This window comes from Strix uralensis, chromosome 7, assembly GCF_047716275.1.
Source record: "Strix uralensis isolate ZFMK-TIS-50842 chromosome 7, bStrUra1, whole genome shotgun sequence".
Taxonomy (NCBI): domain Eukaryota; kingdom Metazoa; phylum Chordata; class Aves; order Strigiformes; family Strigidae; genus Strix; species Strix uralensis.
This window is the reverse complement of record NC_133978.1, coordinates 11,128,462-11,155,006: the sequence shown is the minus strand read 5'-3', so window position 1 is coordinate 11,155,006 and position 26,545 is coordinate 11,128,462. Positions and strand designations below refer to the sequence as shown.

Genomic DNA, 26,545 nt, shown 5'->3' with positions numbered 1-26,545 from the left:
AGCTGTGCCCAACCACACAGCTGTTTCACACAAAAATAATAGCTTAAAGCTGCTTGTGTCAAGGCCAAGAATCAGATCATGTAAATTTCTGAAAGATGAATGCTATGGTAGACTCTGTGAATTTTTTTAATGTAAACAAGATTATAGATAATGTAATAAAAATTTATTACTTTGTAGATGACAATAAGCTTTACATATAGGTAGCTAATGCCACATTTACTACTATTCTTTTACGTCTTGTTCCAGTCAACTAGTGCAGTGACCAGCCTAATCTCCAGGACGAAATCGTACATTCCATTATTCCTTATAGTAAAATAAAGCCTTTTATTTATGGCAAGCATTAGTTTTGTAGTCACAGTGGCAGAATTCATATCTTAGAAGTGCATCAGGGCTTTCCTTCCTTCCTTGTAATAGTTATGCCTGAAATTAACTCATTCTTCTGTTGTCAGACCCAAACATACGATGTATCTGTCAGGGTTTGGAAGAAGTCTCTCACCCACAGATTCTCTCTCCAGACAGATGTAACAGAAGAGACGCAAAGTTCATAAGAAGTTTGCTTTTCTTACAAGGCTGTAGTGAGTTAGTTCCAATTACTACCTGCTAATTTCACATGATTGTGGTTGACACTAAAGTATTGTAAACATATCCAATTATTATATCATTTTACAGATCACTTTTTTGAGAAATGCCCGAGTCCATTTTGTAGTGTCATTTTCCTTCTGAAGTGCAGGTGTTGCATCATCTTCAAGAAAGTGATGTTCTCTAAAGAGAAATTTTCAGATATTGTCTCTGAAATTCTGCATGGGCAATTAGATAATTAAAATAGAACTGTGTCATTTTTATGGTTGAACGTAGGCTACACCCTGAGCAAAAGTAACTAATCGGAAATCTGAAGACAGAGATGGCTGTAGGTTGTGTAGTTACAGCAAACTGGTCTTTTGTCAGTTGTTCTAGACAGCAGAGTTTGACTATGATTGAGTTTGATTGCTATACTTTTCCTATAAAGTATGAATAAATGGGCACAAGCAATTATTTTATTAGTAAATAATTCTCTAATGTTAGAATCTCAACTTTTGGATATGAAGTCACTGTTAAGGCTACAAGAGGCAGAAATCACATGTATTTTAACAGACAAAAGCATTTATTTTTATTACAATTCAATGTGAATTTTATAAGACTCCTCTTAGCGTTAAAGAAAATGAAAGATTAATTGTCCTAAATTGTGAGACATGGAAAGAAATTCATAACTGTTTCTGTGAATATTTCTGTTTGAGCTGCCATGGAACAAAGCTCATTTTTTCTTTTATATTGCATGGATTTGTGATCTACTAAATGGAGGAAAATAAACGAGAGCATTGAACTCATTTTTATGTGATATGTCAGATAAAACTGAGCCTAATTGATTATGATTTATAAACAGATGCTGCTGGATCTTGTTTGTGTATTTATGTACTGATACATTTTAAGAAATGATTGCCCTTTTGGCAATGATTGCACATAATTATTTGTAAAAAAAGATCCTATTATGTAGGCACCTAAAATTGTTAGTCACCTCTGAAAACACTGCTCTACAGTTCCCACTCCCACCTCTGAATTCCCACCAAGCCTTCTCCTCCTCCCCAGTGTCATGTAGGAACAGGCATGTCAGCATCCAGGAAGATACAGTAATGCAGTACTTTGTAATTGCCAACACTGAATAAATTCACGTTCTCTTATATCTGTGAAAAACTGACAGATTGTGCTTGTACATTTGAGGTTGGACAGTCTCTTCCATCTCAAATTTTGCTTTGTTCTCAAGCTGGACAAAGTTTTTCAAAATGGGAAATAGGCTGTTTTCCTTGGGGAAAAATTCGTAAGGCATACAAAATGCTCTTCCAAGTCCAGATAGTTTTACCATGTGCATCAGGTATTTTGCATTGGTCTACAACAATATTTCTAATCGGTAGTTCAGCAGGTCAGCTGAAAACATAAGGCAAAAAACCCTAGAGCAATATCAGCACAGTTAATCTTTTGTAAACAGCTTTCCTTTGTGCAGTGATAACTTCAGATGCTTGCACAAAAAGACAAATCCTTACTAAACTATAAAAAGGGGAATTTTCTTACTGCTTGTCAAGCACTGCAGTAATTTTGAAGGACTGAACATCATTAAAAGAAAAATAGTTGTGTTTGATATATCACAGATCCATAAAGTGAGCATAGGTATAGTAATGAATGCTAGTTTACTGAATTTAAATTAGCAAAATCCAAATTTAGCTTGACAACTTTAATAAAATATGTTAACCTGTAAACAATAGTTGTTTGTCACTGTCATTATTTCAGCACACCTGCAATATTTAGTAGTTATACAAGTGCTAAAGTTTTCTGGCATTTTCCAGAAATGCCTGTGTAACAATAAACCCCTTCCTTTCCTCAGTGACTTGGGATTTTAGACAGTGAGCATGTCTAGCAGGTATTTGACAGTGTGATAAAGCTGCTACAGACGTGCCAAAGCCACCCAGTAAAACCCTCATGAGTGCACCTTTCCTGATGGTGGGGTTGGCTGTTGTGATATCTTATCAACTAAACCGGAGTTGAAAAGGCAGTAGAGTCTGCTGTGGTTGGCACATACCTAGCTTAATTTCTGTTCCTTTCTGCTGTTTCTCTGTGATTCAGCTGTTTTCTGAAGCTGAATTAATCACATTAACAAGCATTCCCATGTTTGGATAAAAGTACAAAGCTATTCAAGGTAACTTTCAGTGCTTTTCTTTTGGATCTAATGTTTGCTAGTTACCTTGTTGACCCTAATATATTGCACTTGTACATGAGCTAAATTCTTTAACTGGTGTATTCTAGCAAGATGTTAATTGTTTCATACAACTTTTTTTAGGGGGAGAAAAAAGATGATCACATGTATATTCTATGACAATGCAACACTGAGATTGGGGGTGGTCGAAGAACCCACTCAGCTGGGGCAGCAGGGCATGCTGCTGGCTTGGATCAGACTGATGTTCAGTCCTCTGACTTTAGCAGTGTCTGTGGTATTGATACTTAGAATTTCATCAGCCAGGATTTAAAAAAAAAAAAAAAACAAACCAACAAAACAACTGTTACAGTCTAGTTTACAGAAACCATTAGAGTTATAGTAAGGTTTTCTGAAGAGCAAGTTTTATTATGGGATCAGTAAATGCACTTTAACTTATACCATTTTGCTTCACTCATGAGCTGAAATTGATAAAAGTGTGAGAAACAAATGTGAGAAAAAAGGGTTAAATACTTTCTTATTTAAAAGAAGTTATACATGTTTCACATAACATTATGGGCTCCTAATGACGTACAGCTGTGATCAGGTCACTTAATTTTGAGAGAAACTTGGTTCAGTATAAGCTTTGACCTTTTTCTTGCTCTAAATTTCACTACAAAATAAAACCTCGGACATTTATTATAGAAAAATGTTGAGAGGCATAAAGACAGAGTGCAGTCTGCGTGAGCAGATTTCAGCATGAACATAATATGAAATGTGTGTTCCTCCGTGTTAATGACCTAAAAAATGTGATTAGGTAAATATATTTTTTTCAGTCAGCCTGAAGTTGAGGGACAGAGCTCAAAGGAACAGCGTTTTGAAGGGTGATGTTTGCTCAAAAGGAGAAGGTCTGTGTATATTCAGCATATTGTAATTTTTTTCTTGGAAAAAGCAGGCATGATCTTGTGTAAGACAGATTGTAGTAAAAGGAGGAAGTTTAGGGATGAGTGATTTATCCTTCTGCTTATCTGTTCTTGGATTTCTGCGTTTGAACTGTGATTTTGTTTGTGCAGTGTTAAGGCCTCTGGCCTTAAGCTTCTGGGGAGGTCTGCACAGCTACCTAAATACATGAACTGGCTCTTCCTAAGAGTCATTCAGAGACCTCTGGGGAAAGGTAATTGCTGGACTTTCCCTGTTGGCATTGGCTATGAAAGGGAGCTGTGGAAGATGGCTGTGTGGAATGCTGTTCTTCTGACAGCACTGCTGCAAAAAGAGTAAAAAAGTCTTTTTCCACCTAATTAGTGATGCTTGCCTAATTAGTGAAGGTTGATGCAGTGTTGTTTTTTTTTTTTTCCTTTTCTTTTCTTCCCCATCCCCTCTCCGTTACAGATATACGTGGACTGCAGGGATTTCTCGATCAGGCCTCAAGACTGGGACTTGATGTATCACTGCAAAAAGTGGACAGGAACATCAGCAGAGTCTTTGCCAACCTTTTCACTACCATGAAAACAGAAGAACTGAACCGCTATCGGGACACATTGCGAAGGGCTATCTTGCTCCTAAGCCCACGAGGAGCCCAGACTTTTATTAATGAGGTCAGTGAACCGTTGTTTTTACCATCAACATTTCAGGACCACATATGATGACTTATGTGATACCTTGCCACCTCTTCTGAAGTGGTGGATTTTGACAAAGCTGGTTGGTAAATTTCAAATAAGATTGTCAGACTCTAGTGCCAGAGAACTGAAATATCAGGTACTCCATGTAATGCATACTTTGTGGTTAATGTAAATGTGACTGCATGGGCCAGATGGGCACTTTCAATATAATATACAGCTCTGTGGGGCAATTCTTTTTTTTCTGGTTGTCTTCCATACCAATATTTTTGACCTGGATTTCAACCACTGTTGACAAGTGACCAGAAAATCTACTATAGTCTATAAGAAATTAAACATAATGTGCCTGTGTCTTCTTTATTGTGCAAATCTCCAAATTCATGTTAAAAGGGCATGTTATTCATGTTTGAAAGCTGAATCACAAAGTTTTTTTTATCAAGTATGAAGTAGGAATTATATGACTGACTTTTTTTCTTAATGGTTTCTTGAAATTAACGAGGCTAATTAGGACAGGGAGGTAGCTGTTGGGCAGGCTTGTAATTAATGTTGTGCTGTGGGCTAATTTTTTGGCATTAATTAGTTTTATCCAGGTTTTTTTAATATTAAATAATGAATTTTTAACAGTGCTTTATGTGTCAGAGTTGAGAATGAGAGTTGGATCCTCCATATCAGTTTATATGTATTCATTAGCTAATAATTTGGCAATGAAATAGGGGTTTTTTAATTCTATTTTTAACTAACCAGGGATAAGATTGAACCAAGAAATTAAAATGTGGATGAGACCTGTTTCAAATTATCAGTTTTGCTGCATCAAAGCCTGTTAAATTTAAAAAAAAAATCAACTTAAATTAGCTCGTTAATTTTTTTTATCGTATCAGCATAAGTAAATTCTCCACATTCATGTCCATTGGTGATTTTTAAATTAATAGGGTAAATTTTATCAAAATAAATGAGGCAAATGGGTAGCTTGGGAAAGACTACGCACAGGGACAAATTCTACTTGTGTTTGTGCATACAAAGGGATTTTCAGTAGAGGAATGAGGGAGTAGTAGTAAGCTATACACAGCTCAGTCAGTGGTTTTATTTGTTTCATAGTAGGCCTCCAGCAAAAACACACGTTGCTCAGTTTTCTAGTGAGTCCAAACCAGGTATTAAAAAGAAATCAACATGTGCATTTTATTCAGACCCATGCTGTGTAGAAAGTTTGTCCTCCTTCAGTGCACGAGGCTCCAGAAATGTTTGTAAGAGTTATGTGCATGCACTGTCAGGACCCTGCAGGTCTCTCGAGTGTTAGGGGCTAATGTATTAAACTGTTTTACTACTCACTTCACCTTAAAGCAGTGTGTATTATAGGCATTAAGGCTAATGATCTTGATATATTTCCAGATCCCTGCAGGAATTTAACTGTGGGTAGAAATGAAAAGTAATTTATTTGGCAATCTTCCTATATTGAATCTTGATTGATTCAGAAAAGCTTTATAAAAGAAAATTTAAATCTTAGAAAGGAATTCTCAAAAGGCATGAGATGTGAGGTGCACAGTGTAAGGAAGAATCCTTTGCTGGTGGAGGCTAGGCTTACATTTTGTGGAGAGTTACAATAACTGTGATTCCTCAGTATCTCAGTCAATAAGTGCAACTAATTATCTACAGCAAAATTTCAGACAGTCTAGAATAACAATTTTCAGCTTAAATGAAATATGTATTCTTACATAATTTATAGAAATATATAATTCACAATGTGCAGCAGTAAGTGCCTTCGATGGTTTTACATATTTCATGTTATAGGTACTATACAGCATTATAGTGACTAGTATTGTTACCAATCTGGCTCTGCACCTTCGAAGTTGTTTAAGGTTTTGAAACAATTTCCCTTTTCAGTTTTGGGGAAAAAAATCTAGGTCTCTAAAAAAATGTAAGTAGTAACCTGAGAAGAACATTCAAAGACTTTATTTTTAAATTTTGGGTATATTTATTTTCATCTTTTCTATTTTACCTCAAGTTACAAATAAGAACTTAAGAACAAAGAGAGGAAATTGGATTTAAAGCTTTGTTTCCATGGATTTCTGGAAATAGAAAGTTTCATGTGAAAAAGAGGTTCCTTATCAAGATTTTCAATTTTGCTGAGTTGATATTTTGTAGCAGGGGAAAAATGTCTGAAAAACTACAGTGAGATCTCATTAAATTCTATCGGCTAGTAGCATTTTCATAAAAACCAGGTGTTGCACCCAAACCCTCCTGTGGCATGCAGAACAAAAATAAGAGACTTGGACAGTGTGTGGATTATAAACCCAAATATGAATGGTTTTAACAAATTTCTCTCAGCACAAGTCGCAGACATCAGCCATTGGCAGCTGGTACAAGATTTATTTTGCCTGTTTCAATACTGCAAGTGATACATTTTTCCTGCTAAAAATATGGATTGAGATTTCAGCCTCATTTATCATCTTTTCGGTAGGTTGGAGAGATCTCATCTGACTTCAGATGCACAGAGTTAGGGGACTCTGACATCTCACACATGAAAAACTTTCTAAGTCCTACAACAACTCAATTTTAGGATTATTTCTTTAATTTTTCTTTAGGCATCATTTTCACTTTACTGGCTTAGCATCCTCAATTCCTGGTTCTGTCATGTGTCAAATTTACTGCAGCAGAAATTACTGACATTTCATAAATTTTCAAGATTTATTATTCTGCTATAAAACTGCTTTGATGGTAAGAATAGAGGGAGAGAGGAAAAAATATCTTTTCAATGGTATAGGTATAAACATGGAATCGCCCTTTATTCAGAAAACAGAAGGTAAATTTATTTATAAAATGTTAGCTACTCTAGGGTTTGCATTCAGAGGTCACTTTGGGATTAAAGGAACCCTAATCTAAAGAAAGTCTGTCCCTCCTTAATCATTTTGAGAAAAATGTTCCCTTCTCCACCTGCAAAAATCCCTGATATATTTGGCCTAGTGCTGTTACTCAGTTTATATGCAAAACCAGTCTCAACTGTAGCACATATGCATTTAACAGCTAAAATGATTTTGTATTCTGAAGACTATGTGATGTCCTTGCAAGGCAATATATATATATATAAAAGAAAAGAAGAAAAACTAGTAATTCAGAAATGGGAAGGTGATTTATTACTTTCAGCTCTTCTGTTAGTCTCATTGGCCCAGACATAGGATCTGAGACTCAAAATGCTCCCTCTTTGTGTCAGCCAGATTTCACTTGCCTCTTCCACTTACCAATGGATAAATTTCTTTGGTTGCAAGTAGAGGTATATTTGTATGGGTTGCTTTTATCATTAAGGGCTCTACACTACATAGTGACATGAATACATGGAAAACAGTTCAAAGAGAGGTAACAAAAATGATAAAAGGATAGGAGAGCATGACCTATGAAGGCTGGTCTCAGGAACACATTATATACAGCCTGCCTAAGGGAATATAACTGACTAATACTTGAGAAGAAACATGAGAGGAAGAGGAGGAGGAATTATCTAAGGTGATCATGGGTGGTCTAACAGGAAGTAATGACCCAAAGCTAAACAGGGAATGCTTTCTAACAGGGAGGTCAACTAGGCAATGTGAGCTCTTGGCAAGAGAGGTCAGTGAGGCATTGTTCTTCAGGGTGTTCAAGAGTTCACTAGATAAAACACTACAGTAACTTAGTCTAGCAGTCTTTCCTGAACTAGTTTGAAGGATGTTGTAGATGACCCAGGGGTTGTTCTGAAGACATCAGGAAACATTTGTTGTGTGAATAAATTCCAATTGTGTACGTTTTGTATACAACATATTTGAAGAGGAGGAGTCTTGTAGGTTAGTGATTCTCAAGTTTCCTATTGCAGATATGCAGTAACTGTTAGCTGCGGAGGGTTTGTTTTTTTCTTCACAGAATACATACAGGTTGCTTGTGATACGTATTTCAATGAGATTTTTCTTCAAAACTATAGGTGATATCTGTTGCTTTATAGACTTCAATCATCCTACTTTCCAGTATTATTACCTTTACTTTTGAAAACCAGTAAAATGGAGGCTGTAGCACAGTTGCATGTGGTTGTTGATTTGAAAAGAGAAGGAATTCTTGGCTTTACAAAACTTTTAACTCAGTATTACTTGTTTTTTGGCAGCTTCACTGAAGTGCAAAATGTTTCTCTTTAGGTGTGTCTGATATAATTACTTGTGAGTCTGTCTTGCTGATAAACTAGTAAGCTTACTGCACTAAGATTGCTAGTATATATGCATATCACTGCAGCATGCCAGCTGAAAGCAGAACTCTTTGCATGACTAGTATAGTAAAATCATTTAAGAATAAAAGATAGCAGATTAATCACATTGAAAATTAATGCTAAACCCCTGTATCATTGCAGCAGGGTTATCTGAATCAGTGCAATTCCAATTTGAGCTGAAGCTATAAACTTCTGGAATAATACTGTTTGTTAAACAGTTGTAATTTATCTCTGTCCTGTTTATGTAGTCATCTCTGTGTCCTCACTGGAAAGCAAAGACTGCTTTTTCTCTTTTACCCTAGTTCATGTCAAATATTCTGACTGGTTCTTTAAAAAAGATACAGATATTCTGCTTTTGGTTTAGGCTTTTGGGATCATTTCACACTGACTGGTGGCCTTCCTTCATTCCTGGTCATTAAGAATGTGGAGTACCTTACTCCCAGAGCACTCCCAGTGCACTTGTTTGTGAACACTGCTCCAGACTTCTCTTTTTTCCTTCTGCAGTTGGTGACACGCTATTACTTGACTTGAGCTGCAGAAATTATTTATGGCATCTTGAACACTCTGCACCCACAAGCAATTGTATAAATTGTTTTTTCAGAGGAAACAGAGACCTTTACTTTTCAGAATTTAACAGGAAAAATTTTAATACTAATTTTCTGGCACTTGGCATTTCATATTGGCATACACGTCTTCTTTATTTATGTTGCAAATGTTCAGCATATTAGTCCGTATCTCTGTTTTGTATACAGTATATAAACACCTTGAAAGATTGGTGAATAATTTAGGGAAAGCATATACCTCTTCTGGCTTTAGAAGGTAATTTCATTGTTTAAAGAGCTGGTACTGATTTGTGAGTGCTGGTAACAGAACTGTAGAAATAATACATTCTTATTTGAATAGTTCAGGTTAATTTATATCTGCCTTATTTTTTCAAAATCCTCCTCTGGTTTTCTGTTTCTTCCTCCGAGCTAAAATCTTGTCTGCTATTGTTGACATTTGCAATACAGTAAGACTCTTTGTGCTTAAAATAAAATAATAATTATAATTAAAACCCAGGTAAACCTCATTAAACTGCTAAAATCTAAGTGAAAACAAAGTCTCTCACTTTGGGATAAATTGACTTAGAAACAGGTTTCTTTCCATTGGGCCAAAAAAAACCCCAAAATGCAAACCTTCCCACATTTATTTCACTATGATTAATCCAAGATATGGGATCACTGTGAGAATATATTTGGTACAGTGATTTACATATGTTGTTAGAGATTTGTAGGCACTGTGAAGAGAAAAAAAAAATCATAATTTGATGAATAAATGACTTTATGAATTGCTGACATAGCTTCATGTAAATGATACTCCTTTTACTACTGCAAGTATGTTTAAATGACAACAATTTTAGAGATTTTTTTTTTTACTCCACTAGTAATGTTGCATCAGAGTTTGAACCTGAATGTTGAAATCATGGAAAACATGAGGCTTGCATCCAATTTTGTACATCTCTAACAATAGGTGATATCAGTTTTGTGAGGCTTTATGGGTCAATTGAGAAAAAAAATATGGAAATTGAATACATTGGCAAGAGTTACACAAAGTCCTTATGAGTCTAGAAACTGCTTTACTAGCAGTCTTACTAAGTCCCTCAATGTCGGTAATAATATGCCTGGTCTGAAGGAACTAGGTATTTCAGCTCATATTTTGAATCTGATGACTGGGCACGTATGCATAGGGAATCATTTATTTTTAAGTGTCATTAACTCTGTATGTACAGGAACTGGGCATTCCTCTTGCTCCAGATGCTTAATCCTCAGTATACTTTTGGGTCCTTGTTTCATTGAAGGCATTCAGTTGCTAAAACACAACTCAATTCCTAAAAATTTTCCTGCTGTCCTCAAGTAAGAATGTCAGGTCTTAAAGGAAACTGTGCCAAATATATCTCAAGTAGCACTCTGCACAGCTTTAACCTCAAGATTGGGGGATTCTAGCTGTCAGGAGAGACTGTATTTCAGGGGTAGTTTTTGAAGGAAGTGGAGCTTGGAGACTTGGAAACACAGAAATGTTGTATTGGGCCACGTGCACGTCACCTTTTTTAGTACTGTCTTTACTAGCACCCAGTATTGGCTTTTGCAAGAGCTGAGACAGGAAAACTCTCTAGCAATTACTAAAAAAACAAGGCTACCAAAAACTAACCCCACTTTCACTTACTTCTTCATGGGTGTCTTCTTCAAATTATTTTCCTTTAGATTGTTTGACTGACTCCCAGAATACTATGCAATTTAAAGACAAAGATTATATATGTGTGTGTGTGTGTATTTTTAAAGCAGTGGAAAGTTAAATTAAATATTCTGACATATCTGTGGTCATTATAATGCATAAATATATGCAAAATGTTTCTCTAAAATATTGCAAATCCACAGATGACTTTATCATTCCCAGCAAGGATAATTTTCTGCAATTTAGGTATAATTTACCAGAAAGCAGAGATTACTAATTTATTATGGATGATTAATTCTAAAATATGCTCATGTATTTGCATTTCACAACTATAGCAGTGTTTACCTATTGTAAGACACTAGCAGAAGCAGTGCAGGAGAAAATGTGTTTGCCTTAAAATCAGAAACAAGTAATGGCCATACAAAAGCTATTTGACACCTTTCAGTTTTACTTACTAATATAAATTCAGTGAATTGTTCAGCTTACTGTGCTAAGGCAGCTTGACTTTGAAGATTATAAAATACATACTGCAATTATTATATATTCAGTTTCTGAATCTTCAACACCAGTGTGTACACACCATAGCTACAGGTTGACTTTTTTCATGGACACATCTGCAAGCATCTCTAAACACAAGGATTGACTTGGAGTACAGGGCTCTGCACACTCAATCATCTCTCCCCTAAAATGCACTTCTAGACCTGGTGTTCTGGATTAAGAAAATCACTGACTCATTTCATTAGTTGTTTCAGAGGTTGTAGAAAGTGGCCATTTATCCTTAGAGGGGATGAGTAATAATTGCTAATAATAATTTGCACCTGCTTTGCATCTTTTCACAGGAGGTTTTTAATCACTTTTAGTAGGTGAAATAAAATTATATTTACCCAAGACTTATTTTTAGTTTCAAACTAATTTGGAAAATGACTTAAGCCTTCATTAATTGCTTGCAGCATACAGTATAGTGCTGTCTGTGTGTGAGATAAAAGCTTGGGCAAGATTTACCTTGGTTTGAGAAGATTAATCCCAAGCAAGGTGTCCTAGGACAGATGCTCTGTTTCTCTTAAAGTTATTTCTGTGTTGGGCAGGCAGCAGCATACAGCATAAGTGGGAGGTTAGCGTTGTTGATGTAGTGCTATCTAGCGTGTAGGAGACAACACTGAACATTATGCCCATTTCTTCACAGATCAAAGTGTAGAGCTCCTAAAAAAAATCTGAAATAGAGGCTCATGGGAGCTCTCTGGAAATGTAAGGAAAGACATATTTGGGAACCTTGTTCATCAAGGACAAGCAGTTAGATCTGATTAAATTAAGCTTATAACTTGAGACATTGTGGTAACTGTGCAATAAGATTGTCTTTTCCCCAGGCAAAGAGTGTTCTGTGTCAAAGAAATAGAGCAGTACATCATCAGCATAAAGCATGATGTGTCAGTTCCTTCATTTACCTTTGTACCTTGGAGAGTGGCAAATACCTTAAAAATTAGCAAGGGTTTAAGAGTTGTTTTGAAAAGACTATAGTCCTATGCTAATAATTATTTTTCCTACTGCCTGTGTTAGTACTGCTGGTGCTATTATAACTAGTGTGCTTTTTATACTTGAGTGTTTTATGAATTAGGATGTTGTTTTACTAGGTGCTGTATGAATATGTGTCACCAAAGAATTTACATGCAAGAGGTGACAGATATCTGGGGAGTAAAAGGGTTGGATGACGAATATTGTTCAGTGACAGAAATAGCATCTTCATACCAGGATCTTAGAAATTAGGATTTTTAGGGTATTTGTGGAAATCTTTATAAATAGGGGTAGGTGAAGAAGGTTGACACCAAGGCCAAAATCTTGGTGATGAATTAGAGGTAACCTAGAAGGTTGGAATAAAAAGTATATGGTGTTGGAAGTGAAGATAGCATATCTTTGATGTGGCAGATAACATGGGAGCTATTGAACAAAGCAAGTGGTTAGAGATCCTCTTTGTAACAGAAGTTTCAGCGAGATATGAGAGGAGCTTGCCATCCTTAACATCAGAAAGGTGAACTTCAGTAATCCATATGTAATGTCATCAGATCTGGGAAAGGACTTCTAGCATTACAGATGGGTAAAAAGAAATGTTTGTTAGAAAGGTTATGTCTAACGAATCTGCGAGATTTTGGGCTTATCATGGATGAGAGGCTTTGAAAGAAGTAAGAATCAAAGATGACACTTGGATTGTAGTCCAAATTGGCAGGTCTGATGTTCTGGCTGTCCATTTTGACTGAGAAAAAGGATTTCCTTTCCCAGAAGGGAGAGGATTGAAAAATCTCATTATCCACATGAAGCTTATGAGAGTATCCAGAAAGCAGGCTAACAATTTAGACCAAACAGAATATGTAAAATGTGTGACAAAGTAGTAGATCAGGACTCATCAGCATGTGAATGGCAGTGGACTTTTTGCTAGTTTGCTCGCTGGGTGAAGTTAGTGTTACCAGAGGAGATAACACAGTGAATGGGTGTTGGACCCTCACTGGGAACTTGAAGAATATCACAGAAAGTATCCCCTGGAGAGGCTGTGCTGAAGCAGTAACATAGGAGGAAATCCAGGAGAGAAGTGCTGGGAAGAGGAGGTTTATCAAGAACAAATGTGATCAGCTGTATTAAAAACATCTGGCAAGAAGAAGCAAAACAATTTTAGAGTTTGGCTAAGAAAAGTGAATGTCAGTAGGAGCAGTTTCAGTTAAGTGCAGAAGGTAGAAACCAGAATGAAAAGAAAGACTGAGATGAGAAGAGAAGGTTCAAGGCAGTGCATGTGAACCATGTGTTAACGTGTTTGCAGGCAGAAGGGAGAGGGAGGATGGGGTGATAGGTATAGAGCCATGAAAGGTGTGAGAAAGGAGGGGTCTAAAATACTTTCTGGCCTCAGGGAAGAGAAAATGGAGTAAGAAGAAACTACTTTAAAGGTATATAAGATCTAATTCTTATAATGGCAACTCTGTGGAAGATGTCTTCAAAGGTGCCATGTGCTAGAAGATGTTACACATATGGAGTGGAGAGACAGGCTGGCAGTGGCAACACTTTGTTGTGGGCTGGGGTTTACATCATCTTTTCAGATGGGCAGTGTGTGCTCTCCGGAGTGACAGATTAGGGGTTGGCTCTGTTTGTCTTTGCAGTTCTTATCAGATATGCAGGTTGCTTGGCGTGCTGTCCTCCAACCATTGGAAAGCTGCATATCAGTAAGCAGTAGAGATTTTACTCCCTGTTTTTGTTGTTGGTTGGTGGTTTCAATGAAGCACACAGAAATGTGCAGAATTCCTTCATACTAGTCTTGTTGAGAAAGGAGACAGTTTTCCAGGTTTTGAATCCTTTCCTTTGTGGCATGAGTGCTAAGGGAATAAAAGCAGCTCTGAGAGCATCCTCTGTGGGGCAGAACTCTGTGTTGTAAGGACAATTTCTGATAGAGTTTTAGTTTTTACTAATGTCTTTTTACTGGAAAACTCTTCATGCTGAAATTTCATAGAAGGAAATATGATCAGATTTCTGTACATGGATTTGCTGGTTTTGCCATTGTTTCTGTTCACTGCTTGTTCAGGGTTTTGTTAAGATACATTTTCATAACTTTTTTCCAAGCATCACTTTTCAAGGTTGATGTCTTTCTGTTCAGGCAGGTACCTAATGATTGTCCCTACAGCACATAAAATGTGGAGGTAAAGGATTATTAGTCCTCTTTTTTCCAGCTAGGATATGGGGTTACAGAGAAGGTAGGCAATTTATTGAGTTCACCTGAAATGGGGACTGAACTTGTAAATGTCAAACCAAGAACTTGCCCAAAAGGTCATCTTTTCATTTGATACTGCCAGGTATGTCTTTGCCACCATTGACCCCTAGTTGTTTCGTTGACAGAACTAATAGTCCTGTCACTCCAGCGATCCTTTTGTCAGATGTGCAGCCTTTAACCCATAAACACCATGTCAAATATTAAAACTTTCTTCAAATAGTGTGTGTTAGCTTTAGTTTCAGACAAATAATGCAGCTTGCACATACAGTCCTACAGAGCATTTAAAGAGCTGCTCAGGTAACTTTAAAAAAATCTGTATTTTATTTATTGAATTGAGCCCTTTCATTGTAGTGGAGTTATAGTTTGCTATAGACCACGCTCTGTGAATGAGATCAATTTGTTTGGCACTGACCCATCCATTCAACTTGAAGCAATCAGATTTAAAAGCTTTGCACTTTATTAATGTGTGTGCAAATAGCAATTGGATTCCAAGGACACTCTTTAGGAAAGCACCTTGAGTGACTGGTCTTGATATATAATTCATATTTTGCTTCCAACTTTCCAAAGGAAAAAAATCTTGTTAAAATTATTTTTAGATAATATTGAAAAGGGAAAAAAATCCAAGCCTAGAAGTATGACAATGACTTAGTGTGTTTAATGGAAGTATATTGACTTGAGAATGTTGAAAGTTCCCCAGCATGTTTTCCCATAATATTATTAAAGAGTATAGAGAATATTTTGAGATGTACATCAGCACATTAAAAAACCCAACCAAACAAAACAAAAAGCATAACGCCATAGCGTTCATTTTCTAAACTGTATTAGCATTCAAGATATTTTAAAAATGAATGTCAGTTCTGAATGCATCTTGATTTAAAGTCAGAACAATCTAGCAAATACAGCACTTCAGCCTAGGTACAGTTATGAATACTTAAGAAAAGTGTGCACTTCAAGTCAAACTCATCCCTGATAGCTCGCATACCAAGAGGCACCTAACACTGGAAATGCTACCATGTAAATAAGATGGATACATAATCCAGGACAAGTAAGCAGTGGAAGTGTCCGATTTGGAAAATGTGTGGCATGCAGGAGTGCTAAAATAATACCAAAGAGACAAAACTGTGATAAAAAGAGGACCTTAGGGTCTTAATGCCAAGCCCTATTAAATCTTTGGGTATGTATGGCTGGGATTCTCACTGCCCACTTCCTTCATTAAGAACCCAAAGTGTGAAACATTGATGCGAACACCACAATTGAGCTCCAGGTTATTGTCATGTGTGTAGGATCCTGTGCATCAGGGCACCTTTTTTCAGCGCCCAGAACATCCTCCATCTTCCTTTGGGAAACTTTTAATGTAATGTATTAATCTGTATAGAATAGAGGTTTGCTTTTTTTTGGTATTTCTCTAAAGAACACAGTAAGATTTTGCATAGGGTTCATATAGCCCAAACCATTGGAGCACCAAGTAAATCTCAGGTTCCTAGATGGATGCTTATAACTTCAGTTCATATTTACATCTTCAAATTTTCTCACTTTCTCACTATCTTTGAATATGTTTATAGTTTTTTTAAATGTATGTCTAGATTTCAATAGGGGTACTATTTTCTGTGGTTAGGCATTAAAAGCCTTTAAGATAATATTGCTCATATAATTTTTTTAAATAAGTGTCTGTCCAAAGATCATCTAATTTTCACCCAAGTATTTTTTATTTTGTATATATCTACGTAAAAATAATTAATAGGTAATAGAGCTAATTAGTAACAATTATATTTAATGTTAAGCATGTTTGAGTGAAATATATATGCTTAGGTAACATATATAAAAATATGTATCTATTGTATGTATTATATATACACACACAACTTGCATATTATACCATATCCAGATCTGTCACTTAAGGAGGAATATGCGTGTGTGGAAATATGGAAAAAACAGAGAGTAAATGTTTGTGTTCTGTGAAGCTGAAAAAGGAGACTAGAGATACTGGAGCAGAAATGAACCAAAGAGTGCAAGTTCTCAGAGTTGTTCTGTTTCAGCTCATTGAGAACATTCACATTTCTGATGTGCTCTACTGATATTTGCAAACAATGTCCACGTCGTTCAGTGTAAACTAGGTAGAGAACCGCATGTTTAAAGCCTGTTGGAATTGGTTATTATTTCATGCAGGGGACTTGCAATGCTGACCAAATGGAACAGAGACAGTGTAGAAAACCCATCTCACTCAGGCTCATTGGCACTGAATTTCCTGTGAACGGTGAAGACACAAAGAATTAAATGAAAAAAGATCAAAACCTAAATACAAGAGTGAGCAGAGAAGAGCTGCCCCAGTGCTGGCATCCTTGCAAAGCACAGAGGCCTCCTGGGGAACGTGGGGAGTGCTTCAGTGCGAGCGATAGTCAGCCAGGTGTTGGTCCCAAAACTCTCCATAGTTTAATGGTAACTTGTGCAGAAGCTGTTATCTGTGATTTCTAAATTAAATTTGTCCAATGTTGAAATCCCAGTTGAAAAGGAAAGCAAACCTGAATGAAATGGCCGAGTGGACGTGTCAAATCATCAACAAATTTGTGAATAACCTGAGGCTGAAGAGTCGGTTTTGCCATTTCGAGGCTCATCCCAGTGCCTGCAGAAGAAAGGCCTCGTTGGCTACTTGTATTCAGTGGTTAATAAGAATGTGGAAGGGAGTCGTAAGCTCTATAGTCTTTTCAGTAGAAAAACTATGAGTGTGTTTATATCAACCTGGCTATACTGGACAGCTTGTATTGCTGATAGAGGCTGCCTTATATGTTAGGAACGTAACAGTCACATTAGTGTTCCCACAACATGGTGTACATAATCTTTATCTCTGTTCTGGTTTTGCTACTTTGAAAAATGAAATTCAGCTTTTCTAGCCAGAGAATGTATGTCTTTCTCTTGTTCTCTTTATTTCACTCCCCTTTCAAATGCTTTCTTTTGTGATAAATTTAACTCACTACTTGTGATAAATAGATTAAGAGTTTAAGAGATTCTAACAGTAAATAATAGTGCTGCTGATGTTAAAATGAGCTACACAGGCACTTAATGAGATATGTTTGCACTGTTGCAATTGCTAATCTAAAATTAGAATTAAGAGTACATATAAATCTTTACAGGGAGGTAGTGACCCAGTCAAACGATTGCCATATCAGGGTGCTTTGCTTATGTATAAAGCTGAAGTCAATTCTTTTCTCACTTTGACCAAAAATTTATCAAAAAAAAAAAAAAAGGGGGGCTTCCCAAACTACTGAAGCTTTCATGTTCACTACTGTAATTAAAAGTGAATACTTAGGTTACATCTGTTTTACCACATCACTGGAGCTATGAACACTGCCACTGGCCATGGGCAAACAGTTAAATCATAGAATCATAGAATGCTTTGGATTGGAAGGGACCTTAAAGACCAAACCCCCTGCCACAGGCAGGGACACCTTCCACGAGACCAGGTTGCTCAAAGCCCTGTTCAACCTGGCCTTGAACACTGCCAGGGAGGGGGCAGCCACAGCTTCTCTGGGCAACCTGTGCCACTGTCTCACCATCCTCACAGCAAATAATTTCTTCCTTATATCTCATCTAAATCTACCCTCTTTCAGTTTAAAACCATTACCCCTTGTCCTATCCCTACGTTCTCTGATAGAGTCCCTCCCCGGCTTTCCTGTAGCCCCTTTAAGTACTGAAAGGCCACTATAAGGTCTCCCCGAAGCCTTCTCTTCTCCAGGATGAACACCCCAACTCTCTCAGCCTGTCCTCATAAGGGAGGTGCTCCAACCCCTCAATCATCTTCGTGGCCTCCTCTGGACCTGCTCAAGCAGGTCTGTGTCCTTCTTATATTGGGCACCCCAGAGCTGGACACAGCACTGCAGGGGGGGTCTCATGAGAGCGGAGTGGAGAGGGAGAATCCCCTCCCTCGCCCTGCTGGCCACACTTCTCTTGATGCAGCCCAGGAGACAGTTGGCTTTCTGGGCTGTGAGTGCAGGTTGCTGGCTCACAGTCAGTTTTCCATCCACTACTACCCCCAAGTCCTTCTCCGCAGGGCTGCTCTCAATCCACTCACCGCCCAGCCTGGATTTGTGCTTGGGATTGTGTTGATCCATGCGCAGGACCTTGCACTTGGCCTTGTTGAACTTCATGAGGTTTGCAGGGGCCCACCTCTCTAGCCTGTTCTGGTCCCTCTGGATGGCACATCCCTTCCCTCCAGCGTGTCGACCGCACCACACAGCTTGGTGTCATCAGCAAACTTGCTGAGGGTGCACTCAATCCCACTGTCCATGTTGCCAACGAAGATGTTAAACAGCGCTGGTCCCGACACCGACCGCTGAGGGACACCGCTTGTCATTGCTCACCACTTGGACATTGACCACCAAGTGGCCTGTCTGTCAGATTCATGTCTCTCCAGTTTAGAGACAAGGGTGTTGTGCAGGACAGTGTCAAATGCTTTGCACAAGTCCAGGTAGGTGACGTCAGTTGCTCTTCCCTTACCCAGCAGCTCTGTAACCCCATCATAGAAGGCCACCAAATTTGTCAGGTATGATTTGTGCTTAGTGAAGCCCTGTTGGCTGTCACCAGTCACCTCGTTATTTTTCATGTGCTTTAGCATAGTTTCCAGGAGGATCCGCTCCATGATCTTGCTGCGCACAGGGACTGACTGTCCTGTAGTTCCCCGGGTCTTCTTTTTTCTCTTTGTAAAAATGGGGGTTATATTTCCACTTTTTCAGTCACTAGGAACTTCACTGGACTGCCATGACTTCTCAAATATGGTGGATAATGTCTTAGCCACTTCATCTGCCAGTTCCCTCAGGACCCACAGATGCATCTTATGAGGTCCCGAGGACTTGTGCACCTTGATGTTCTTTAGATGGTCTCAAACCTGGTCTTCTACAGTTCTTCCTTCTCACAGTCCCAGCCTTTACCTTCTGTGTTTTGGGTGATGTGGCTGGAGCCCTTGCTGGTGAAGACTGAGACAAAAAAGTCATTGAGTAACTCAGTCTTCTCCATACTTCTCCTGGTTAACCAGATTTCCCATTTCCTTCTGGAAGGGCCCACATTTTCCCTAGTCTTCCTCTTATCACCGATGTACCAGTGGCTTTTTTGTTTTCCTTATCACTGGCCAGATTTAATACTATCAGGGCTTTGTCTTTCCTAACCTGATCCCTGACTGCTTGAACAGTTTCTCTGTATCCCTCCCAGGCTACTTGTCCTTACTTCCACCCTCTGTAGGTTTCCTAAATTCTAAACCAAGAGGCTAGTGAGTTGCTCTAGAGCATAAAGACATGCCCCCCCCCCCCCCCCAAATTTCCCACTCAGGCCATTGATATTTATTTGCAAGTGAATCTGCCTGCTTATTGGAATCACCATTACTTCAGCAAAGTGTCCCAGCGAAGATGCAGCAGATTTCTAAGGGCTCTGGATTTCATTGTTTATCACTGTCACTTGCTTATGGAAGGATCAGGAAAACTAGCAATAGGAACTTCTAATAACAAAAAAAAACCCAACCAATCAAAAAAAAAAAAAAAGTGAGTTAGAAAAGTACTCTAGTGCTGAAGATTTTGAAACAACTAAATGAAGCTTAAAGAACAAGAATGCAGCAATGTTTCAGTTGTGTTTTAATAAAGTCAATGTAGTGTGGGAAATCATAGCATGTATGCCACTGCTTTCGCTAATACTCATTATTTACTTGTTAATACAAGCAGTCCTAAAACAGATGCTTATCTTCTAGATCAAGACATGGGAGATGGAGGCTGTATTTGCAGTAGATATAATTATATGGATATTTATTTAGGATAACTCCTTCCTATCACAGGAAAAATGTGAGGAAAAAATCCAGTAACGCTCATAAGACACCAGACAGCAAAGTAACGAGAGCAGGACAGGCCAAGTGGATAGATAGTTTAGAAGACTGGGCAAGTCAGATGTTTGTTCGAAGAGTCATGTCAGTGTCTTGGATTTGAGCTATCCATATAATGAGTGTTTGAGAATACTTTAAAAAACATTTTTGTTAATCAATGTATTCTTCAGTTATCAAGAATGATCAATTTCTATACAGTGTGTTAATGTTAGGAGGACAATTAGTGATTCTGAAGCACTGCCCTTCTCCTGAACCTACCTATTTGTTGTTGTGCACATTTTCCCTCAATCTTGTGCTATTTTCCCTTGGTCCTGTGTAAGAATGAAGAAAGGGGAATAGGTTTTGTCTATTTAAAAGCTGGACAAACTAACATCATCTGTATGTGAGACAAGACAGAGAGAATGGAATAGCGGAGTGCCACATTTTTCTTGCCCTCATTCAAGTAGAGGCATTTCCGCTCATCAGCTGAATCTTTTAAAGAATGTCAAAATGTTATTGAGGAAAACCCCATGCAAAGTCCCTTCAGCTCTTTGTTGTTTTTGACAAGAGTACATGAAGTTCTCTTACGTACGAGAGAACTATATCAAAATGGCTGGTTTTGTGCATTTCCTGCTGCTATTTATTGGCAGGATAGCTTCTGGAAAAGTTAAAGTAGAGTCTATTCATCCAGAATTCTGGCAGCAATTGTAGCCAGAGATTTGGTGCCAGTCCCCTCGTTTGAGCTTGTCCTCGCTTTCCTCTTGGTGCTCGCTGCATACACTGCCTCTCTAAAACTCTGCTCTTTCAATGCTCGAAATATTTTTGATGAGAATCCTGGGTTCAGCTGAGTTTGCTCAGCCACCTCAGCAATTCTGCACTTACCATTTTGAGATTATATAATGCCAGAGGAGAAATATATGATTTCATTTTCTTCCTGGTGCTAAGGTCCTAGAATGGATGATGTTCCAGGCCAGCATTAAGTTTTTACTTTCAAATATATTGAATTTGTAAGTTATTTAAAGAATAATCTCTTGTGCTTTCTTGACTACAAGCAATGACTAGCTCCTGAAAAAGATTAAATATTTCCACTTTGGTTTTACTAATCAGTCTCAAAAGCCATTTATTGTGAATGAGTAACACAAACTATCACGATTTCACAGTAGTTGTCTAACAGTCAAAACCAGTTTCAGATTTTCTTTGAAAATCTGGAAACACTTCAGTCGTTCTTTCTTCAATTTTTGAGTAATGTCATAATGGCATAAACCCAAATGAATACATCTGTTGGAATTAAGAAATTTAAATAAGGATATTTTACACTTTTGACACAGTGTAACTTAATCTATTGTTTTGAGACAATGAGAAATCTTAGGTTCCACCCCCCATTGTAACTATGCAATATACAATTAAATCCTATAATATATTGCTATAGGGACAATTCTTCTTTTGATTGTTATTGTTTCATATTGAATGATCACAGGCTTCAGATCTGTTTTGAATAAAATTTTTTAAATGTCAATGCGGGTCAGATGGATTACCACTCAGTACAATTTTTTTCCCCGTGTGCTGTAATATTTTTTGCTTTCATTTAAGAAGCTCTTATAAAAGGTAAGAACTCTTGCTTTCACTTGATTGCTTTAAATAATTTGCTTCCACAACTGATCCTTGGGTAGAACGTGTTATTGACCAATATAAGCACAAGGCTCCAACATATTGCTGCTGGAGGAAATGGCTTTTGGAAAGAAAAGTTTGGTTGATAGGTTGGATTGGTCATAGCAACACTCTGTTAGAGCCATGTTCTAGTATCTTCATCTTTTGTACTGCAGTAGTGGTGCATGTGTGCGTGTATATATATATTAAAACAAATAATTATTTGAAATAATTATTTTTATTATTTCAGTCTTTTGAATGGAAATGGTGACGTGGTGGTGGATAGACAGTGGAAAATTGCTTCTACTGACTGTTTGCTATCTTTTGCAACCATTTTCTCCACAGGTATTTTAAGTCTCTGGAGGTGCCGGTGGTCTCTGTTCATCCCTTAGGTTCCTATGTTAGCGCTCAAGCTACAGGTCCTCCTGTCCAGCACCTTTGCCTGAGTTCAGGACCTCACAGGGCACCTGTCCCCAAGACCAAGTTCAATGTCACCAGGTTCATAATGCAGTGTAAGCACTTCCTATCATTAATCCCAACAAAAGTCAGTTTTCAATTTTACAGTTAAATTTTGTAAAGGTGTGGTTTGATGGATGAAAATGAACATGGGCACCTGTTCAAAACCAAAACCAAACAGAAAACCACCTGTCTTCCCTCTTTTAAATAATCAGCATGAGAGGTTTCCAGACCTTGTGATAAAATCCATACTTTTCTGTAGCGTTGTGTCCCTGCTCAGTCTTTGTCAGGGCATGCATGTTTAGAAAAGCAGGCTCCACCATAGGATGTCACCAGGGTCCTAGTGTTAAGTGCCCCAGTTAGGCTAAACATGATGTAGAATGGCACTGAGTTTCTCAGTGTATCTATGGCAAGTGGAAATTGCCAGTTTTCCACCTGGTCTTTATTTAGGCTTTTGAAGTGCTCTCCATCACTCTCTTTTATGAGTACATCGTTGTTATTCAATGACAGAACAAGATTTCTATAGACTGGGGTACAGGTGAGGGTTGTCTTCCTCTTTTCCTTCTCAAATTAGAAGAATGTCTAATCAAAGGGAACTCTTAGACATCTACGTAAAGAGCCTTCTGGTTGTGTATTTATTGCATATTCCTTCAAAACAAGAGCAGCTTTTTTTCTGAGAGCAAGACAGGAGCTTTTTTTCGCTTATTCTCCTGACACATTTCCAAACCATTTGGGAGCAAATAGTTGAAAAAAATTGATTGTGCATCAAAAATAAAATCAGACCTCATGGGATAGTAGCGAAAGAGAAAGTATAAAGATGAGCATTCAGAATGTGCTGCTGAGGGTGGTGGTTAAAGAATAAGTTGAAAGCAGGCTGAGGAGCATCAAGAAAGGCTGCACGGTCACAGGATTTTGTTAGAATTAGGGGAAATCCCTTTTGGGATCAAGAAACACTGTCTGCAGATTCATAAAGCTAATATTCAAGTTAGATCTCATCTCTGTTGAGGAGGTAATCAGGATTAAGTAGGAGGCTAACTGCCTAAACAAGGATGAATTTCACCCTTGAGACCTCAGAGCTCAGTAGAGGTCCTAAAATGTTGAGACTGAAACTTGAGTGATGCTTGTTTTGTGTAAAAGACAGTAACACTAGTACAAATAAAGGAATATTTGGTACTGTGCAGTGATGTCTAAGAACAAGTGTGTCATGGAGGGAAGAGAGTTCAACAGACATCTTGAATTTTCCTAGTCTCTGCTTGTCCCATATATTTGAATGTTGCTTTTGCTATTGTTCTGCTGTTTTTTATATATATATATGTGTGTGTGTTGGTTTTTTTTTTTTTAACCTAATGCACTGAGAAGGCATACTTACGATGAAAAGGAAATGCTCAGTTTGGAGAGAGCTTGCAGGCACTTGTATTTGTTTTTTGGGAGTCTTCTGGCTTGCCTTGCAAGAATCCTGTATGTATTTAATTTAAATATTTATGAATAAATATTTAATTTTAAATGGAATTTAGTGAGAAGGGTTTGAGTTAGCTGCTAGTTCTGCCAGTAAACAGTAAATTCCCTTTAAGATTACCGAAGTATGATATAAGCTATTAAAAACACTACCAATAAAAATCTAGTTCATTAGCTACGTTGCTAAGGCTACAGATGAGTTTCCTCAAATTCATAAACAAGTTTTATATATGTGTGTATATAGAACTGAACATCTATTTTTGTATATTGGCTATAACTGTATATAATTGGCTTGATTGTAGTTAAATAGTATGAGTATAGGCATATAATATGAATTTGTATGCATAGACTATAATGGACTGTAATATCTATGTATTTTGAACATATAATTACAACTGGATTCATAAATTAAGTTGGACATTTAACTACCCTCTTCATATCCAGATATTTTGCTGTACATTTAGAGAGTTTATTGCTGTTGTTAGAAAGTCGTACAAACACCCACTTTTTAATACAATTTAAAAGAAAGCTTCTATGTTTGTTTTGTGTAAAACGTCTACTGTCAGCAAATAAGCCACATTTCCATGCCAAACTGAAAAGGCACAAGCCCACCTTAATATTTGCCAAAATCTGGAATTGCAAGGGGTAAGGTGAAGAGGAGGGGAGTGCTGACTGAGAAAGGTAATGGTTTACCTGGGTGTATGTCTGTTATTACATGTCTGTATTGGTTCTAGATTTCCTTGGTCTTTGTCTAGGGACCTTGTTATTTGTTATCTTGATTTCATTTTCTTTGTATTATCCAATCTGAAGACTTTTCAAGCCCATCTCTCCCTCCTTGTGCTTTCTTAGTGTACTTTGATTCTTGTATGCAACCACATAGTTTTAAGAAAATCTTTTAATTTACAGTTTTGATAGAGAAATCAATAAATGCAGTCACTAAAGTGTTCTATCAGATAAAATCTATAAGGTTTGGTAATGGCACTATTTTATTTTATTTTCCCCTGAAATTTGGATTCTGCTTTACCTTGTTTAGTCTACAGTTACACCCTTTCTGAAGTGCTCCCAATGTTCATCCTCATTTCCCTGACTGTGCAGTTCTCAATAGTTCTTGCTTTGGAATAGTACATTAACAAAGTATAACACAGATTTACAAGTTTTGTTTGTCTGATTGGACCTCAAAATTGGTTGGATGATCCTTATTTATAGGATAAAAAATGGTTTTAGCCATGCAAGTGTTAATTTTGAGCTAAGTAGACAAATGAAAAATGTTAGGCGCTCTACTTTATGGCATGCCTCTCATAGAAAATTAATTATAAGTATTGAAGTTGCCATTAATTTGTGATTGACTTAAGTCATACTTAGGATCTGATCATACTTTCTGCCATTAGATGTCAAAAAAACCAAACAGCCAACACAAAGTTGTCATATCTGTAGTGAGCTACCTACAGAATGTGTGGAGTGCTAGAGACATTTGACAGATTTTATTTTACTGTTTTACTTTACTGTTTTATCAGAGTGTTTTTCTCTTAATGAGAAAGTTGATAGCTAGATTATACAAAACTAAACTAATATCTGATTTAACCTTATGGCTTGTTATTTCAGCTTCTTCCATGACTCAGTTGTCCTGCCTGTCCACAGTAGCTCAACTAGGTCTCAGGAGGAAGCAGATCAATAGAAAATACTTAGATGAAGAGTCGTTTACAGATACAACTGTCTCACATACATGCAATTCTGAACATTAGTGTCTTTCAGGCCTTTTTACCATTTGCTTGATTTGTAGCATAGCTGTCATTATTTCAGATCCTTTCAACAATAAAGTCCAATTCAAATGCTTTGTCCACTCGTCAGTGAATGTCATAGGATTTGCACTGATTTTACTGCTGCTTCTGAGAAAGCAGGGAGCTGGTCTGTTGATTTAAGTCAAGAGGACTGACTGGTTTACAACCAGCATCCGTATTGAAACTATCACCTAGCAATGGGTTTGTTTTGTAGTGCAAAGCCATGTGGTTATTGTGTAAGAGAAATCAGGTAAAATGGGGCCCTGTATTAATAAAGCAGAAGACTATAATTCAGTTACTTCAGTTTGACTAACTTGTTGTGTTGAATTGTTTTTTAGTTCTTTCTAGCACAAGCCTAAGTCATATATCAGTTAGCCGATTGGTTAGAACTGACTCTATGGCATTTAAAGCCAGCTCAGTTTGTCAATCAGAGATAAATGCCATTGGAATAAAATTCAAGGAAATCTTGGAGAAGGCGAAATTCAGACACAGGATGAGACTGGGATGTTGTATAACAAAGCAACATCACAAAGACCTTCTTTCTGTTGCATGTAGAAAAGAAATAATGGTTCTGAGGGTATGCAAGGATGGACTCCTAGCACTTATTCTGGAGTGGCATATGTGCTTAATGCTACTAATTTCTGTGAAAAACAAAGTTTTTCCTGTGCTGATAACAATGCATCCAGGACTGTAGGTTCTAAAAATCTATGTCCAGAAAGGACCCAGGGGAATTCCCAGCGCCACATTGCTTTCAGGCTGACTGCAGGCTCATGGGAGTGCTGTATCATCTCTTATTCTTGGTCACATACTGAAAGCTTGTCTTTTGTCACAACTGGTAGAGCTAAAAATTTGCTTCAACTCTTAACACA

The 26,545-nt window shown here is 37.5% G+C and overlaps 1 protein-coding gene across 6 annotated transcripts in view; it reads left to right on the top strand.

Moving 5' to 3' along the window:
- GRID1 (glutamate ionotropic receptor delta type subunit 1) overlaps positions 1 to 26,545 on the top strand; it is a 551,826-nt gene that overhangs the window by 302,146 nt on the left and 223,135 nt on the right. For all 6 annotated transcript variants that reach the window (XM_074874413.1, XM_074874419.1, XM_074874415.1 and 3 more), the window contains one exon: positions 4,109 to 4,314. In XM_074874413.1, coding sequence (XP_074730514.1) covers positions 4,109 to 4,314 — 206 coding nt within the window. The remainder of the gene's footprint in view (positions 1 to 4,108; positions 4,315 to 26,545) is intronic.